Raw genomic sequence first — 17,639 nt, forward strand, 5'->3', positions numbered from 1 at the left:
GAGCTGGAGAGAGAAGTGCCAGGCCTTAATAGTCTTCAGGAGTGGAATGCAAGATATCCCTACTAGGAAGAAATTAGACCACAAGGAAAGAACACCAGCCAAGAACACCAACCTTGTCAGGCTTTGAGGTGATTGGGTATAATAGGAGGGTTGGTGGTGCAGGAAAAGAGTGTGCTCAATGGCAGGTTGTGCTCATTTTCAGGTGTAGTTTTATTGGAAGCAAACCCTGTGCATGATGAAAAGGGAAATTAATTTAGTGTCTAATGGCAGGCATGCACAGCATAGTAGTTTCTTTGGAGTTTAATTCAGAGTAGATGGAGATCAAGACATAAGCGTTTGCTGTTCTAGGGCTTGCAGTAGATAGAATGGTGAAGTTGTGAGTATCCTCTTTGCTAACTACTCTCTAAAAAGAGATAGAATCTGAGTACCTCTTCAATATAACCTCCCCATGATCAAAACACCTCCCTCTTCAGTGTAGCCTTATTGTAACTGCGTCGTGCAACTGCGTCCTGCTCTCTGTAGTTTATACCTACAAACACTGGAAATTATGCAACATTTTGACACTCGGTCTGCTTGAATCATATGGCATAAAGCCACTGAAGTCAGACTCTGTGAAAAGGATGAGTTCACATTTGCATATTAGCACAAAAGGGTTCTTTTCAAATGCCACAGACAGCAGTAACAGAAGTTTCAACACATGTTTTGTCAGGCCCTGAGTTTTGGTTAATTTCTACAAGATTATTTGTCTAATAATTGTCAGCAAATGTTTCAACTTTGGACAAACCCTGTTATGTTTTTAATTAGCTCAGAATCTACCTAGAAGTTTGCAAGATTTCTCAGTGAAGTAAACTGAGTTCTATTAGCTGCCAAACGTTGCTATTAGGAAACACAAAACCAATTACTATTATCATTATTGTTAACACTATCATAAAATATTATTCAGGTCATCAACTTATCTTGCTGTGAGTTGATTGCAGCATATTAAAATCAATACTCCCTTGTTACATGGTGAATAGCTGTGCTGTAGAGAAAATGGTAGGGCTACTGAAAATGTTCGTACTTTTTGCAGACAAGTATAATTTGTTGCATTAAGGACTTTTCTGCAGCATTATTGTCTCCATAGTTCCATAGAAAATACATTAACAATGGCTTTATATATATTTTTTTTATACATTTTTTACTTTGTTTAACATCTTTTTATTTTGACTGCATTGTAAAGGTTGTACAATGAGTTCACATTTGCATATTAGCACAAAAGGGTTCTTTTCAAATGCCACAGACAGCAGTAACAGAAGTTTCAACACATGTTTTGTCAGGCCCTGAGTTTTGGTTAATTTCTACAAGATTATTTGTCTAATAATTGTCAGCAAATGTTTCAACTTTGGACAAACCCTGTTATGTTTTTAATTAGCTCAGAATCTACCTAGAAGTTTGCAAGATTTCTCAGTGAAGTAAACTGAGTTCTATTAGCTGCCAAACGTTGCTATTAGGAAACACAAAACCAATTACTATTATCATTATTGTTAACACTATCATAAAATATTATTCAGGTCATCAACTTATCTTGCTGTGAGTTGATTGCAGCATATTAAAATCAATACTCCCTTGTTACATGGTGAATAGCTGTGCTGTAGAGAAAATGGTAGGGCTACTGAAAATGTTCGTACTTTTTGCAGACAAGTATAATTTGTTGCATTAAGGACTTTTCTGCAGCATTATTGTCTCCATAGTTCCATAGAAAATACATTAACAATGGCTTTATATATATATTTTTTATACATTTTTTACTTTGTTTAACATCTTTTTATTTTGACTGCATTGTAAAGGTTGTACAATGGTTCAAGCTCTTGGGCAGATCATGTAGTCAATGGTTCAGCTGAAACCTTTGGGTAAGTACAGTATAGTGTGTGGCTATTAGCACTCTTCTCTTAGTTTTACTACTCTTATAATTTAAGGCTTTTTTCCCAGACTCCTGCACTACGTTCCTGTTCCTAGTTGTTAGAATTAGACAAGAGCCCTTATTCTTGTCCCCTGCTTTTCATATCTATAACTTATCATATTTGTGTAAAGTAATGGCTCTTCTCTCTGTGTGAATCTAAGCCTATCAATGTTTTCATTCTGTATTTGTTCTAAGATGGCTAATTTTGATTGAGTAGCACTGATATAATTTACTTTACAGAAATGGTTCCCTGATGGGAACATAGAATCTGTTTGAATGTCAATTTAAATAAAGCTGAATACCTATCAGAAGAAAGCTTGCATTCTTTTTGTACCTGACATTGTGGGTCCTAACGGGACCCCAAAATTTAGACACCCCAAAAATGTACCTCAACGGTATGCCCACAACTCAGTCAATCAGAGAGAGTGCTAAATCTTAGATTCATGAGGCAGTGGGTCCCCGATTTAAGGCACTTCCCAACACAACAAAATCTTATAAATACAGTAAAAGAGATCACTTGAGAAACTGAGTTCTAAATCAGCTGAATAGTTAAAGGATTTTATTACAAAACGGAAAAAATAAATGGTACAGAGTCAATGCCAGCAAATGGTGCATTACAGAGTACAAAGTCAAAATAATTCTGAGTCGCAAGTGAGCAATAAAATGAAGAAGGAGTTGGGCCACATTCCTAGCAGCATCTGAACCTTCAGGAAAGCCTTCTGTCTGTCCCTCGCCCTTCCACCACTCCCAGAATTGAGGGTTTGTATATAATATTTGTGCATATGAAATTAAAAGAATTAACAAAACTGCAGAATCACTGTGGTGCAATGGAAAATGTTACTTCTTCAGCAAATCAGAGCACGTCTTAATAAACATCATATTGCCCAAGCACCTAAGCACTATCCCACTACCTGAGTAATAATTCTACCCTCTATGCTAATGCCATCTGGAGATGGCTCGAACAACCTAGTTACATGAACATTAATGTGTTATATGAATGAATAGGACACAGTGAACCAACCAGTAGAAGTATGTTGAATTTACAGTTGCAGTTTGAGACTTAGCTATAGTTGCAGTTTGGGACTGAGACAGGGAAAGTTCATCAAGAGCAGTATAAGCAATGACAGTGGAAGTAAACAAGGATATTTCAGCTTAACTGTGTGCAGCAGAAATCGCAAAGAGAGATGTTGTCAGAAAGGAAGACAGGGCAAAACCATCTTGGATAAAATGGCTCACCTGGCCTGCTTGAGGCCTTGTTAATAAGGGTTTGAAAAACACACTTCTGTATGTAGCAGAAATCTTGTTACAAAGAAATCTGCACAATAATATATACATGTAGAATCAAATGTAAACTAAATTTTGCACATTGTTAATAATTCATGAAAATGCAAACATATACAAATCTCTCACAAAGTGTCAGATGAAATTACAAGGCATTTCTTAGACACTGTTGTGCTTTTGGAGGCTTTTAGAGAAGAAACAAATATATACACAACAGTATTTTCGAGACTGTCAATAAGGGACACATGGAAATACTTAAATGAATCAGAATCACAGTATTTACTTGAATGTATTCCATTGTAGTGTTTTTCCACTTGTCTCTACAAATATAGAAGAGGGCCTACCACATTAATTTCTGTTTAAATCCGGGTTGCTTGAAGATATTTGCCCTGTTCCAGTGTTGAAGGCCATGGTATCCTCTCTGGCATTCACACACTGACAGAAATGCTAACTATCTAATTTCCCTAAGCGGGTGATCGAAAGAAAGACTTGTTAATCCTCTTCTAAAGATCACAATATTAATAAAGAGTGTAATTACAAGCCCATCTCGATGTTACCTACATTATCAAAGACTAGAGAAATACCACACGCTTATAGGCTATCAATTTATCTTGAAGAGCATAACTTGTTGGTTGACAGTTAAACAGGATTCCAGCCGGTATGGACACGGAGAACAAACTGGCAACAGTAGTTGATGATCTTAGCATTGGCTTTGATGAATGGCACTCTAGTGGACAGCCCTTTTATGGTGTTCCTGCTTCATGCCAGCAGGAGCTAGGTAGTTACCCTCCCTATTTGCCAGTTTTTGTGGATGAGATTTTTCTCAGGGTTCCGTTTTATGTACATATATATATATATATATATATATATATATATATATATATATATATATATATATATGAGCCAAGCACTCAAAATAAGACACAGCTGAAGCAATTAAGACACTTGTAAAGACCATCTAAAGGAGCTTGTTGCGTTATTTAAAAAGCTAGGCTATCCTCTGCATATCATTCTGCAACAAAGTGACAAGTCTTTGCAGTTACCCAGGGAAGCACTTATTTGGAATACCAACAGAAGTAACAAAAGTGAGAGAATCCCATTTGTGGTTGACTATCATCCATCAGCTCTCAACTACAGAAATATAATACAAACAACTTTTCCCTTACTATCCACTTGTGAAAAATTGCAAACATCATCAGTAACTAGCTCAGTTACAAGAAGGACCTATGTAATAGGCCAGCATCTTACATGTCTCTCAACATGCATTATGTATGTGATTCAGTTCCAACCCCAAAGCTATAAAAAACAGTATGTAGGCCAAACAGTGAATGACCTCCGTACAAGATTCACGAACCACAAATCAGCAATAACTAACAAGAAACTTGACCAGCCTGTAGCCAATCATTTTAACCTTGTGGACCATTTACTATCAGATTTGAAGATTTTCCCTGTGGAACATCTCTTAAAGGAAGAACTACTGGACATCAGAGAAAACTTCTGGATGTACCGTTTAAAATCACTGCATCCAGATGGACTGAACATCACTGACAATGCGACTTGATTTCTACATATCTGAAGAGTTCCTGTTCATTTTCCACAGTCTTTTTTAAGAAGCACTGCTGCAAAAGCTAATGAGTTAAATTGTACCAAATTTGAAAGGAAGCTACGTCTTGGTCCAGAAAGTATGCTTTTTGTGATTTGGTGTAAAGCTGTTCGGTAGTTTTTGAAACATTAGGATACAAAATTATTGGTCTATCCAGACGGGTGAGTTACCGGTGCTGCCTCAAACACAATAAAAAAAAATAGATTGTTCTGATTGAACCAGGGCACTTTTTTTTTAACCTTTGGGCCATCTTGCTCCCATGGGCAATTGGCTTCCTGCCACAGGAGGAAAAATGTTGCAGGCAGCCATTACAGGACTCAGGGACTTAATCCCCTGTGCTGTGTTCTAAGTAAAAAAAAAAAATATTAGGGGCAAGGTAAGGATACCCTGCCCCTCTATGCTGTGTGTGTGGGGGGGAGTGGGGGGTAGCAAAATGTATTTTTTTTATTTTTTTCTTTAGAGATTCAATCCCACTAGATCACAACAACAAAAATAATACATGAGAGCTTTTGGTCACCATCCCCGAACCACAGGTGGGACCTGCGGACCCCTTCCCCAGGGCCAGTCATTACAAAGGGGAGCAGACACACTGCCCCCCTCCCCGAATCTTGGGAGGCTCTGTGGTCCCCATCCCCTGGGTCTGAAAATAATCAAAATAGGGAAGGGGCATGAGCCCCCCGATAGGCTCCAAGTATCCCATCTCGAGGGCTAAAGTGTTTAGATTTAAGAGAGGGGTGTGTGGTCACCCTCCAAGAGCCCATATGGAGATCCCCTGGGGCCTCATCCTCTGAGGCCAAACAATAGCTTCAGGGGAGGGGGGCCCACAGTCTCCCTCCCCGAGCCTTGCAAGGCATCAGAGGCCACACCCCCCAAGACTGGCTTTTGAAATGTGTCCCAAGGAGCCCTGTTCTGGGACACAGCCCTATTCCCTGCCCTCAGGACCGCAAGCAGGAAAAGAAGTGTCCTCCCACCCAGTGGGAGCCTTAAAAATGCTCCCTGCTGGATGGGAGCATCCTCCTGTTTCCCTGCCTGCGTACTTACAGCCAGTGAAACTGTGATTGTTCCTGCCCAAATGGAGCAAGCAGAGTAGCTGCTCCCACCGGGCAAGAGTAATGTTGGCTCCAGTTGAAGAGCCAGTTGGGACCACAGGGGCCCTGAGGCTCTACCCATTTCCCCCAACATTATGTTTGGCCCCAGGGGATTGGGTCCCCAAGCTATCTTAATACTCGGTAGGAGGAAACTCCCCCCTCACCCTATAATTAGTGTATGGGTCCAGGGGAGTGGGGTGCCGGGGGCCCATTTCGATTCCCTTTGTTTAATAGTGTTGGTTGAGGGAGCAGTTGACTTTTGTGGTTTTGTGATTTCCTTGTGTTACTCTGGATTGAGGTTATTGGGGAGAACACTTCTTTTCCTCCCCCAGGAGTTGAACACAGCCATGGTTGAAACTGGGATTTTGTCAATACCTGACAGTACAAATGTACTGCCCACTAATGATATTCATGAATTGTACTTAGTATATGTCCATGAGGTGGACCACAACACACGGGAATCTAATCGTGTCTCCAACACCTACCCAGGGCTGCAGTGGCTTCCAGCTAATCAGCAGATTCAATTGAAGGTACCTTGCTTTGCTCATTGGTCCTAGAGTAACTGTGGACTAGATGTGAAAAAGGGAAAAATAAGCATTACGTTCCTCTTTGCGCTTTTTGCTTGAGCATTCATTGGTAGAACGTATTGCCTGTTTTAAGTACTGCTGCTGTATCAAGAAGTTGTCTCTTACTTTATCAGGCTTGTAATCAGCTGTCTATTGACATTTGCCAGATACCCAATCAAAATCATTTGCAAGTGTTACAACGACCCACCATTTCTAAAATATATTTTCTCCTTTCTTTTATTGTAATTGTTAGCTCTTTTGGACAGTCCTTGTGGTTGCTTTACAGGGAGATGCCTCTCTTAACCATCCACTAGATGTAGAACACCTCAAATTGCTAGGTCACATCCCCTCCAACGCAGAACACAAGCAAACTTATTTTTATTTTGTACATGTTGAGCCTTATTTGTGAGTGGCATGTTGCGTCGCTATGAGCCATTAAGCATGGGGCCCTTATCTGAGCATTATCCACATCACTTATGGGACACAATAAGGCATGTCTGTGCAATTTATTTTTGACCAATTACTCAACATATTACCTATCCAAATACATTCTTTGTGCTTGTGTATTTGTTGTGGTAATAAAAAAGGATTACTCCTTTGCACCAAAGTGAATATTCAATGTTATATTTTCCTGGATTTGTGATGTTATGTGTGATGCACAGTTTGTCCTTCTCTTTCAACTACCAAAGCCATCATCTTCACTGTAGAACAATAAATATTTTTAAAAAAATTATGATACATACTTCTAACCACAGATTTCTCACCTTGTGAATATTCGCTAAGCATCAAATAGAATCTGGAAAATTTAAAGCAGCACTCCTGGCGTGGTGGCGTTGTGTGGCTTTGCGCTGATGTTGTTCCACTCCAGAAGCGGTGAGCAGAGTTGCATATAAGCACTACCCTGTCGCGCTTATGTCAGTTCCTTTCTTGTTGCACCTTCAGATGTGGAACCGAAGCTACTACTTATTCATTTAAATCCTTTTTAAAAAAAAAATGTCAACAGTGTACAAGGAAAAACGCCAACCCCTAAAACAACAGGGTTCATGCCTTTTAGGGGTTGTTACAAAGCGATGTCCGTGACGGACTCTAAAGGATTATGCTGAAGGTGCCTGGGGCCGGAACACGATTCAACTGTCCTCAGATGAATCAGAAGGCCATACAGGACCATGAGGCAAAGTTGTATGATGCCAAACAACAGAAAACACCACGATGTCACTGGTCAAAGTTGAAAGGAAGATTCCACTCCCGAAGTAATTCCTGCAGCATATCATCATCACAGTCGAAGTCTTAGGGTAAGTCAAAAAAGAAACATAAGAAATGAAGGCAGCAATCAGCCCCTTCCACCACTCTCAAACTCAAGAAAAGGGACAAGGATGTCAACGTGCCTTCAAGTCTCACTCCTGATTTCCTTTGGAGCCAATTCAGAGTCTAGTACTGATGCATCCTGAATTTCTGAGTCCATCTGCAATGGTGGAGAAAGTTGAGGCCTTTAGGGAGGCCATATTGCACATTTTCGCTTCTTAACTGGTTCCCTGTGGCACGCCTTCAAGTCCCAATGATCCACTGGGACCTCCAGGCTAGTTTCCACCAGCAGATCCTCCCCCTGTGCCATCTGTGCCACATAAACCCCACCAGCTTGGTGGTAACTTCAGTTCTGGCCCAACCCACAATGCAGATCCCCTTTTCATCCGCCTGGTGATGCAAGAGGAAGATTTACAGTCCGTTATGCTCTTTCCGATTACAAGCAGAATCCACTGCATTCTCAGTCAAGGCAGTTGTCTGTTCCTATTGGAGCGCAGCCTAATTGCTATCCTTCTGATTCCCATACTTTGCCCTTACCATGCAGCAGTACTCACACTTTGCACAATCTTTTTGGCCGTCATTCAGAAAATAAGGTTGGAAATTACCATCTTTTGTGTGGTAGTCCCCCAGATTGTTGCCGCCTTTGGCTGAAACCATTTGTGTTGGCCATGGGACTCTGCACACTTTACTCCTGCTAACCTGTGGTAAAGCGGTTCTGGTCTCCCTTTTGAACATGGTAAAATTAGTGTACATCTAATTGGAATATTTAATTTACTTATAAGTCAGTAGTATATGGTACTGCATGCATCCCGGGACAGTAAATTTAATGTGGGCTTCAGCATTCCTTGTACACCCACTAAAAGAGACATTTCTCCAGGTCTGCCTATGCAGCCTGAGGATGCAGTTTTAAACTAGCATTTTGATCTCGCACAATAAATCTTTTGCAAGGCTTAAACCCTCCTTTTAAATACGTATAGGCCACTCTTTGAGTAGGCCCTAAATGCTTAAAGGGCAGCATGCAAACAGAAGGTTTCGCAAGATCTGATGCAGCGCAGAACAGAGCCCATAGAGTCACCCAGCTCTTGGCCGTGGGCTTCACCAGACTTAATGCCAAGGGTCACAGAGTTCCACAGAGCTGAGCAGCTCCCAACTAAAAGCCTCACTGGAACCAGTGTGACACAGAGGGCTGTAAAGCCACACATTGCAGCTCTTCACTGAAGGCTCCAATGGAACTGGCGTTGAGCGATTCAAAGAAACGTAGCTTCTGAGTGAAAGCCTCACCATATCCAATACAGTGTGATGCAAGGCGACTCAGAGCCACCCTACACTGTCTTCACATCACATTCAGATGGTAAAACTTATAGCGGGATGAACCTGGTTCTATATCTGGCCCATGCTCCATCACAGTCAGCTTACACTTGTGATTTTATTACCAGATTCCCACAGTTGGCTTCATGCTTATTTGTGCTATTTTTACTTAAAAAATGTAAAACCCACAGGGAAAGGAGGAAACCACTGCGTGGAGATAGCGGCTACATGCAGGGATATGAGGCATACTACGAATAACAGAATTGATAACTGCAAATAGATACTGTGTAGACATGATTGTTCTAATGAAATGATACCTGTGACTAAGGTGTGTTTGCTGACCATAATTGTTAGAAATGGGGTGTTTGGTTGGCAGTCAGGTTACCCCCTGTCCAAGCAAGGACCCTCACTCTACTCAGGGTAAGTCACACACAATCCAAATTATCCTGTGCCCACCCTCTGGTAGCTTGGCAATGAGCAGTCAGGCTTAACTTAGAAGGCAATGTGTAAAGTATTTGTGCAATAAACCATACAATACCACAATATACCACCACAAAAATACACCACACATTATCTAGAAAAATATATAATATTTATCTGGATAAATACAGGTCAAAACTATGAGAGATGAAATGTAGGGATATTACTGAAAGTTATATCAAGTGTCTTTAGAGTTAAAAGATTACTGTAAAAGCCACAAAAAGTGTCTTAAGTTCTCCTAGAAACAAGTGTCTCTTGCAGTGCAAAGTACCTAGTTTGCGTTGAAAAATCCTCGTAAGGGACCGCAGAGGAGGAGATGCGTGGAAAACTGTGAGTGTGGGTCAGTTTCGCCCCTTCGCACACAGACTTGCGTCATTATTTTCCACACGGGGAAGATGTTGCGTCGATTTCCGGTGCGCGGACTTGGATCCTCTTCGGGTTGCGGGGTTTTCAGACAGCCCGGGGATGATGTGTTGAATCCTGGGCTTGCGGAGCGAAGACACAGCGACTGTGTCGATTCCGGTAGGCAATATGTAGAATTTTGTTCCGCACAGCAGCTGCTGCGTCGATGCCTCTCAGGAAGTCGTCGTTGTCGTTCTGAGTCGGCTTGCGTCAATCCAGTAGGGCCATGCTTCGAAGTTCCGGTTGCGTTGATGCCGCTGCATCGATCTTCTGGCACGAAGCCGGGCTGCATCATTCCGGACTCGACGTGCGGTGCCGCGAGCAGGCTGTGCGTCGTTCTTGGCAAGCGGTGCATCGAATTTTAGCCGCACGGGGATTTCAGCTGCCGGAGAGATGTCTTTTTGGTGGAGGCAAGCTCTATCCAAGCCTTTGGAGAGCACTTCTGCAGCAAAGCGAGAGAACAGCAAGACAGCAGGGCGACAGCAGGGCAACAGCAAGGCAGCAGTCCTCTTCAGAAAGCAGTCAGGTGAGTCCTTTACGCAGCCAGGCAGTTCTTATTGTCAGGGTGCAGGTTCTGGTTCAGGTTTCTTCTCCAGGAAGTGTCTGAGGTGGTAGGGCAGAGGCCCTGTTTTTATACCAAATGTGCCTTTGAAGTGGGGGAGACTTCAAAGAGTGGCTTAGAAGTGCACCAGGTCAGCCCAGGAAGACCCATTCAAAATGCAGATGTATGCAAGTGAGGCTGATTATCCTGTGTTTGAGTGACCCCACAAGGAGCTGTCAACTAAACCCAGCCAGACGTGGATTGTAAGGCACAGAAAGATTTAAGTGCAGAGAAATGCTCACTTTCTAAAAGTGGCATTTCTAAAATAGTAATATTAAATCCAACTTCACCAGTCACCAGGATTTTGTATTACCATTCAGGCCATACTAAATATGACCTTCCTACTCATTTCAGATCAGCAGCTACCACTCAAACAATGTATGAGGGCAGCCCTAATGTTAGCCTACGAAGGGAGCAAGCCTCACAGTAGTGTAAAAACGAATTTAGGAGTTTTACACTACCAGGACATGTAAAATACACAGGTACATGTCCAGCCTTTTACCGACACCGCACCCTGCTCTAGGGGTTACCTAGGGCACACCTTAGGGGTGACTTATATGTAGAAAAAGGTGTGTTTTAGGCTTGGCAAGTACTTTTAAATGCCAAGTGGAATTGGTAGTGAAACTGCACACACAGGCCTTGAAATGGCAGGCCTGAGACAAGGTTAAGGGGCTACTGATGTGGGTGGCACAATCAGTGCTGCAGGCCCACTAGTAGCTTTTAATCTACAGGCCCTGGACACATATAGTGCACTCTACTAGGGACTTATAAGTAAATTAAATAGCCCAATTGGGTGTGATCCAATGTTACCATGCTTAAAGGGAGAGAGCATATGCACTTTAGCACTGATTAGCAGTGGTAAATTGTGCAAAGTCTAAAAACCAGCAAAAACAGTATCTCAAAAGTGGAGGGAGGCAGGCAAAAAGTTAGGGGTGACCACCCTAAGGCTGTCAGGTCTAACAATATTCGTCAATGCTGTGCTGTACTGAGCCATGATTTAATAAAAAGATGTTTTAAAAAAAAAGTAAAACCCCATAACTACATTTCTGCTGATTACAATGTTGTTATTTTTTATTTTATTTCTTATAATTTACTCTGTTTTTCTATATAGGTTTGATATTATTCTTGTGTTTTCACTTTATTATTGTTTGAGTTCTGCATAAATACTTTTCACATTGCCTCTAAGTTACGCCTGACTGCGTTTGTGCCAGAGGCCCAGAGGGTTAAGACACAGATACCTTCTTGAATACTTCCGCAAAACCATTTTCAGGACCACCAGTTAATTGAAAGGTGTCTCTGCTCCATCTCCCAACTCCAGGTGGCCCTGCTTTCCTTACACAACATCCTACACCAATGTTTGGTGGTGCAGGCATCACTCAGTAAGGTAAATCCCAATGTTTTGCGCACCACCCCACCTGATCTCAATTTTCTAGAATTTAATCTATCACTTTAATTTTGTGAGCCTTGCTCTGCATTCAGTGAATGCCAGCTGTCTTCTAGGCTACCACTGCAATTCCACATGGGAAACAATAGCTCAAGTATTGCCTGCAATCTCACGGTTGTCTGGAACTATCCACAATGACCGCTACAGAGCAAAGTTTGTAATCCAGTCTGATTTGGACACAAGCAACTGCTTAGATGGAGTGATTGTTATGAGTGTGACACTTTACTGCCATGCCAAAAAAAGTCTACGGCTTCCCCGGGGATGTCTGGGCATTTTTGATGAACATGCCTTTCAATGCCAATCACCTTTTTGGCATCAAGGCAGATTCAGCCCTGCAAGCAATTAAAGAAAGCAGGGCTGCAGCACATGCCTTGGGTCTTTCTGCCTCCACCAGACAATTCCAACAACTGCACACCCTTTGTGATTATGGCATGGGTCTTAGTTTTGCCTGCATCTTGGCCATCCATCAGCCCAGGAAGCATTTCAGCCATTTTGAGGCCAATTTTGCGGCTCTCAAAGACAATGCCTAGGACAGCAGGGACAGCATGCAGCTCAGTTCCCCATCACTCCAGCAGCTGCAGTACTGCTTTATTGTTTCCTCGTTATCACACAGCTACCCTGTCGGAGGCAGGGTCCCACATTTTCTCCAAGGATGGCAATCCATCACTTCAGACAAGCAGGCCTTCCAAATTGTACATCAGGCCTATGCCCTCCCATTTCTCTCCACCCCACTACACATTCCAGCACCATGAAAATGGCTGACCATCTTGCAACAAGAAGTGCAGGCCGTTTTGGCCAAAGGGGCCACAGAGATGGTTCCGGCATTGGAAGGAGGACCTGGGTGTTACTTCTGCTACTTCCTGTTGCTGAAGAAGAGCAGGGGCCTTCATCCTATTTTAGATTTCTACCCTCTCAATTCCTTCCCGTGAATGGAAAAATTCAGGATACTCGTGTTAGTCTAGCTTGCACTTATCCCTGGAGACTTGATGGGGGTGTTGGACTCGCTGGATGCTTATTTCTATGTCTCTGTACTGCAGCTTCACAGGCGCTACCTGTGGTTCACAGTGAGCAACGAGCATTTTCAGTTTGCAGTGCTCCCTTTTGGCCTCTCAAGTACCCCCTGAGTATTTACATAAGTGACAGCATTTTCCGCTTGCAATGCTCCCTTTTCATTTCTCACGTACCCCTGGAGTGTTTCAAAAAGTGATGGCAGTGAACTAAGCACACCTTTGGAGATTGGTGGCTGCCAGTGTTCTCTAGCTCAACTGGCTGTTGAAAGTGGGCTGTACTCAGGAAGACATTAACCACGTCCAGATGACGGTGAACCTCCTCACATTGTTAGAGTTCATGATCAACGTGCTGAAGTCATAGCTGACTCCATCTCAGATGCACCCTTTCAGCTGAGTTGTTCTGAATATGGTAGGGTTTTGTGATATTTCCCAGATTGGAGAGTAATGGACATATGGCCAATGATCCTGCTGGGATTGCTTGCCTTCTGCATCCTGCTGGTGAGACATGCCAGATGACATGTGCAGACTCAGCCTTGGGACCTGATGTCACAGTACACATAGCAACTGGGGAACCTGTCGGGTTGTAACCACATTTTCAAGGAGAGTGCAAAGACCTGCAGTGGGGGCTGCAGGACCATGACTCCTTTCTGCAACCAGAGTTGAAATTGGTGATGTATACATTGAGTCAGCGTTGGGGAGGCCATGTGGGAAAAGTGAAGATCTGAGACCTCTGATCCTCAGTGGAAACTGGATTCCACATTTGTAGGAGTTAAGGGTGATTCTTTTGGCATCAAAGGCCTTCCTGCCTACCATATAAGGAAATCTGGTGCAGGTGCTCATGTACAACACCTTTCACATGCAGTACTGCAACAAGCAGGGCAGGATGAGGTGCCCTTAGTAGACCACAAGTGTCGGTTACACATGGAGGTGGCACAGAACATTTTCCATCAAAGGGGAGAACCCTTGTTCAATCTTTTCATCACTGCTGAGGACATGTGATGTCAGTATGTTTACAATTGAAGCTCCCAAGATGTGTCTTCCTTAGAGAACCATTCTGCCAACAGCGGAGTTCGGTAATCCTGTATGTCTTCCTGCTGCTGCCTCTCCTGCCCTGAATTCTGAGGAAGATGAGGAACAATCGAGCCCAAGTCATCCTAAATGCACCAGATTGGGCCAGGAGAGTCTCCCAGACCTGAACTTCTAAGAATGCGGCAGGAGCAAGGAGGGTAGTGCTCTCTGGCCTATGCTACTCTGTCTCCATCTTTGGAGATTGATCAGTGACAGTTGACGTTCTGTGACCTTCCTCCTGAGGGTGTTGATTTAATCTTGATGGCAGTGAGTCCTACTGCGAAACTGGTTTATACCAGTCATTGGAACACATTTGTGGCTTGCTGCTGCATTCCCCAACTTGATCCACTGCAAGCCAAATAGTCAGAAAGTTTGCTGTTTGTTTATCCCTGGCCCAACAAGTACTTTCTTTGGGTGCTGTCAAAGACTATTTGTGTGCTCTTTTGGCTTTTTCGCACTTCCCTGTAGATGGCCATAGAAAAATGTACAATTCGCCAGTCCCTCCTAAGTCAGTGATATCACTAACTCTTAATGTATAACATATTTCCTACATTTTGCGATAGGCATGAGCTCATCAACTAATAAAATCCATTTGGGTGTGAATGGAGTTAATTTGCACGTTTGTTGGTCGTTTGGAAAACCTAATTAGATTTGATAATTGGATTGGTTTGTTTGGCTCAGCTAACTCAACCCCCTTTTTTTTTTTCTTTTTTTTTTTTATAATCCATGATTCCTTTTATTTCATGTAATTCAATATTTCCTTGCATCAATGACATTTTCAACTGTACTTGTATATAGAAGCCGAATATAGAAGTCTCTCAATTATAAATAATGGTTTCAACTTTCATTGTGAAACAATTGTACTTCTCATCAAAAAGTCTTCAGCTGAAAATTACTGTTCTAGAATTTGCACTGATGGCACCTATACGGTATGCACTCCAGCAAGCCCTGAACCATAAAAACACAGTGTCCCCAATATGAGCCTAACACAGTATCAGGGGTGCATTAATAAACGTCCGGCTTACTGGCTTTATCGTGGTGTCACTGCATAATCCAAATTATTATAATGTTAAACTACTTAAAGATGTTCCACTTATCAATGGCATAGGGCAATATATGCAGTGATTTACTCTATGAAAGCTTGATTCACCAGGTAGTGGTACACCTATAGAACTCATAAGACACCAGAAAACTCTCTCCTTTCTATGATATCTTGGGAAAAATAGATAGGAGGCTGCAGAGCATTAATAAAGAATGTACTCAACTGAAGACTTGAGATAAAATGTGTCCCATGGCATAATACAGGGGGTTGGAATTCAAATGCCCTGAAATAGCAGCCAGTCCCTCACTTGTGCCTGATATTTCTGCAACAGGTTCGTCATTGTAATTATGTCAATCTTCCAGCAGGAAATCCTCCCCATGATATATGCTCAAGTGATCACCTATGTATCCAAGGTCTTCCGATGCCTCCATTTTGGACTACTCCCTATCAATGACAAAGCATGCTTCTGTTGTTTTGCACACTACCTTCACCTTACAGAAAGAGAAGAGGCAATGGTAAAGCAGTCTTCAAAGTACAGAAAAACCCTACACCCTTTGAATGCAGTACTCCGTCAAACTGAGTCAATTATTTTGTAAATATGGTAGGGGGTGGGTGTTAAAAATAAAAATGTATATCTTTATCTGAAAATGCTGATTGGTGGGCCACATTCAACCAGGCATGTTTGATGACTGAGTTCTAATTTAGGGCTTTTTCCCGCTACACCTGGTAAAGGTGATCACCCTGCAAGACAGGTCTGGCCATGGCCTGTGCCGTATAGTATTACTCCCAGCACAACACTGTGTATGTATTGCAAATTCTGATGTATCAGAACTTTGCCAAACATTTTTGTTGTATTCAGCCAATCAATAAAAAGACAATCATTGATAATTGCCACGAACATGCCAGAAAGAAATGGGAAAATCGTATTTTGTGTGGGGTGAAAAATCTCTGGTTTTGGCTGTATTTACTCTGAAATAGAGGCCAATGTGACTGGAGCTCAAGTTGTAGCCTAGTTTGTGGGACTTCTTGTTAAGCAATGGCACAGTTGCTAGTAATGTTATGGCAGACCTGTTCCATGATTACTTTGAGCTTTTCAGTTTTTATCCAGTCTTCACACCCATCGTTGGAAAGTGTCTGGATTTTTTTTTTTTAAAGGGACCCATTTGTCATGTTATGTTTCCTTTAGTGTGTCTGTAACTATTAAAAGACTTCACAAGCTTTATCTAAACAGGCAGCGTACATCTTCCATCCTGTTTTGAAATGCCCTGAAAGGAGACAATTGTCTTTTCTGGTTTCCTCCAGCAAACTGAATAAATTTATGAATATTAGGTTTGGACTGATTGTTACCCTTGGCAAACGTGGCACACTGGTCTCCTAGTATTAAAGATGTTAAAATGATTCCATATTGAATTAATGTTGCTTTACTGAAGATGACAGAATTCTTATGTACTAGTATCATTAAAGGTAAACCAGTAGGACAAATACTGGGTTGAAGCTCCTCCCTCCCAATCACTATATAAACATGCTGCCTGCTCACTGGTACTTCTGCACTACTCATGTTCATAGTGTGCTGGGCTGTGTGATGGGCATCCCAACCAAGCTGCTGGAGAAAATGCCAGTGCTGCTTCAGGCATCCCAGATTGCTCAAGTCCAACTTCATTGTTGTGCTGTTGCAAACATTTCTTCAAGCAGGTGCTTTATTTTAGCAACTCTAACTATGAAACTGTGTTGAGCATGCTAAAATGATTTGTATATACATTCTTCAGTACCTTTTGTAATAGATAATATACAATCAACCATGATTTCTCATTCTGATTTAGGACAGATAAACTCAGAATATTTGCAGATTTGCCCCAACACAGATTCTAGCAGATTGTGTGGTAAAAACCAACAAGTTCAGCAATCTCTACACATCTTGGAATAGCAATTTGAGAGCAAACTTCCATTTGTGCCCACTCAGGATACCCATGGAGGTCAGAATGGAGGCCTTGGTGTTGGCAACAAGATTTCTTGATAATGAAATACCATAGAATATTTGCTACTTCATGGGATGCTTAATAACAAGGTGTTTGAGTCCCTTTGCTGCAAATCTGTGCAGGTTTGTGTAGGTTTGTGTGTGGTATCTTTGCCTTCCTCTGCAAGATGCTGGAGTTTGCAAAAAATGCAGATATGACCACAGAGCTTGCTAATTTTTGTGTTGCCTATTTTATTTGGTCACCTGTCTATTTTTGCACACGCTTGTATTTCACCAGATGTAAAATGTTCTTTATTAAACTCAGTATTTAGCGTTGAATTCAGCAAACATTTCAGGCAAAGGCAGGTTCATATGCAGATGTTGGTTGCAGGCAATGCAGTGCATTCTGGAAGAGTTATGGGGAACTCATTTCTATTACCTTTTGTGCTGGCTTGAAGTAAATGATTAATATATACTTAAGTGTAATTCCACTTAGCTAGCTTTTCAATGATTCTTGTAATTTATAAGGTATTCTACCTCTACCTGGCATA

General features: G+C 42.0%; 1 protein-coding gene across 1 annotated transcript in view; it reads left to right on the top strand.

Moving 5' to 3' along the window:
* RIMS2 (regulating synaptic membrane exocytosis 2) overlaps positions 1-17,639 on the top strand; it is a 1,513,920-nt gene that overhangs the window by 1,135,801 nt on the left and 360,480 nt on the right. The window contains exon 23 of the mRNA XM_069220600.1: positions 1,827-1,889. Coding sequence (XP_069076701.1) covers positions 1,827-1,889 — 63 coding nt within the window. The remainder of the gene's footprint in view (positions 1-1,826; positions 1,890-17,639) is intronic.

This window comes from Pleurodeles waltl, chromosome 2_2 (genome assembly GCF_031143425.1).
Source record: "Pleurodeles waltl isolate 20211129_DDA chromosome 2_2, aPleWal1.hap1.20221129, whole genome shotgun sequence".
NCBI classification, from domain to species: Eukaryota; Metazoa; Chordata; class Amphibia; order Caudata; family Salamandridae; genus Pleurodeles; species Pleurodeles waltl.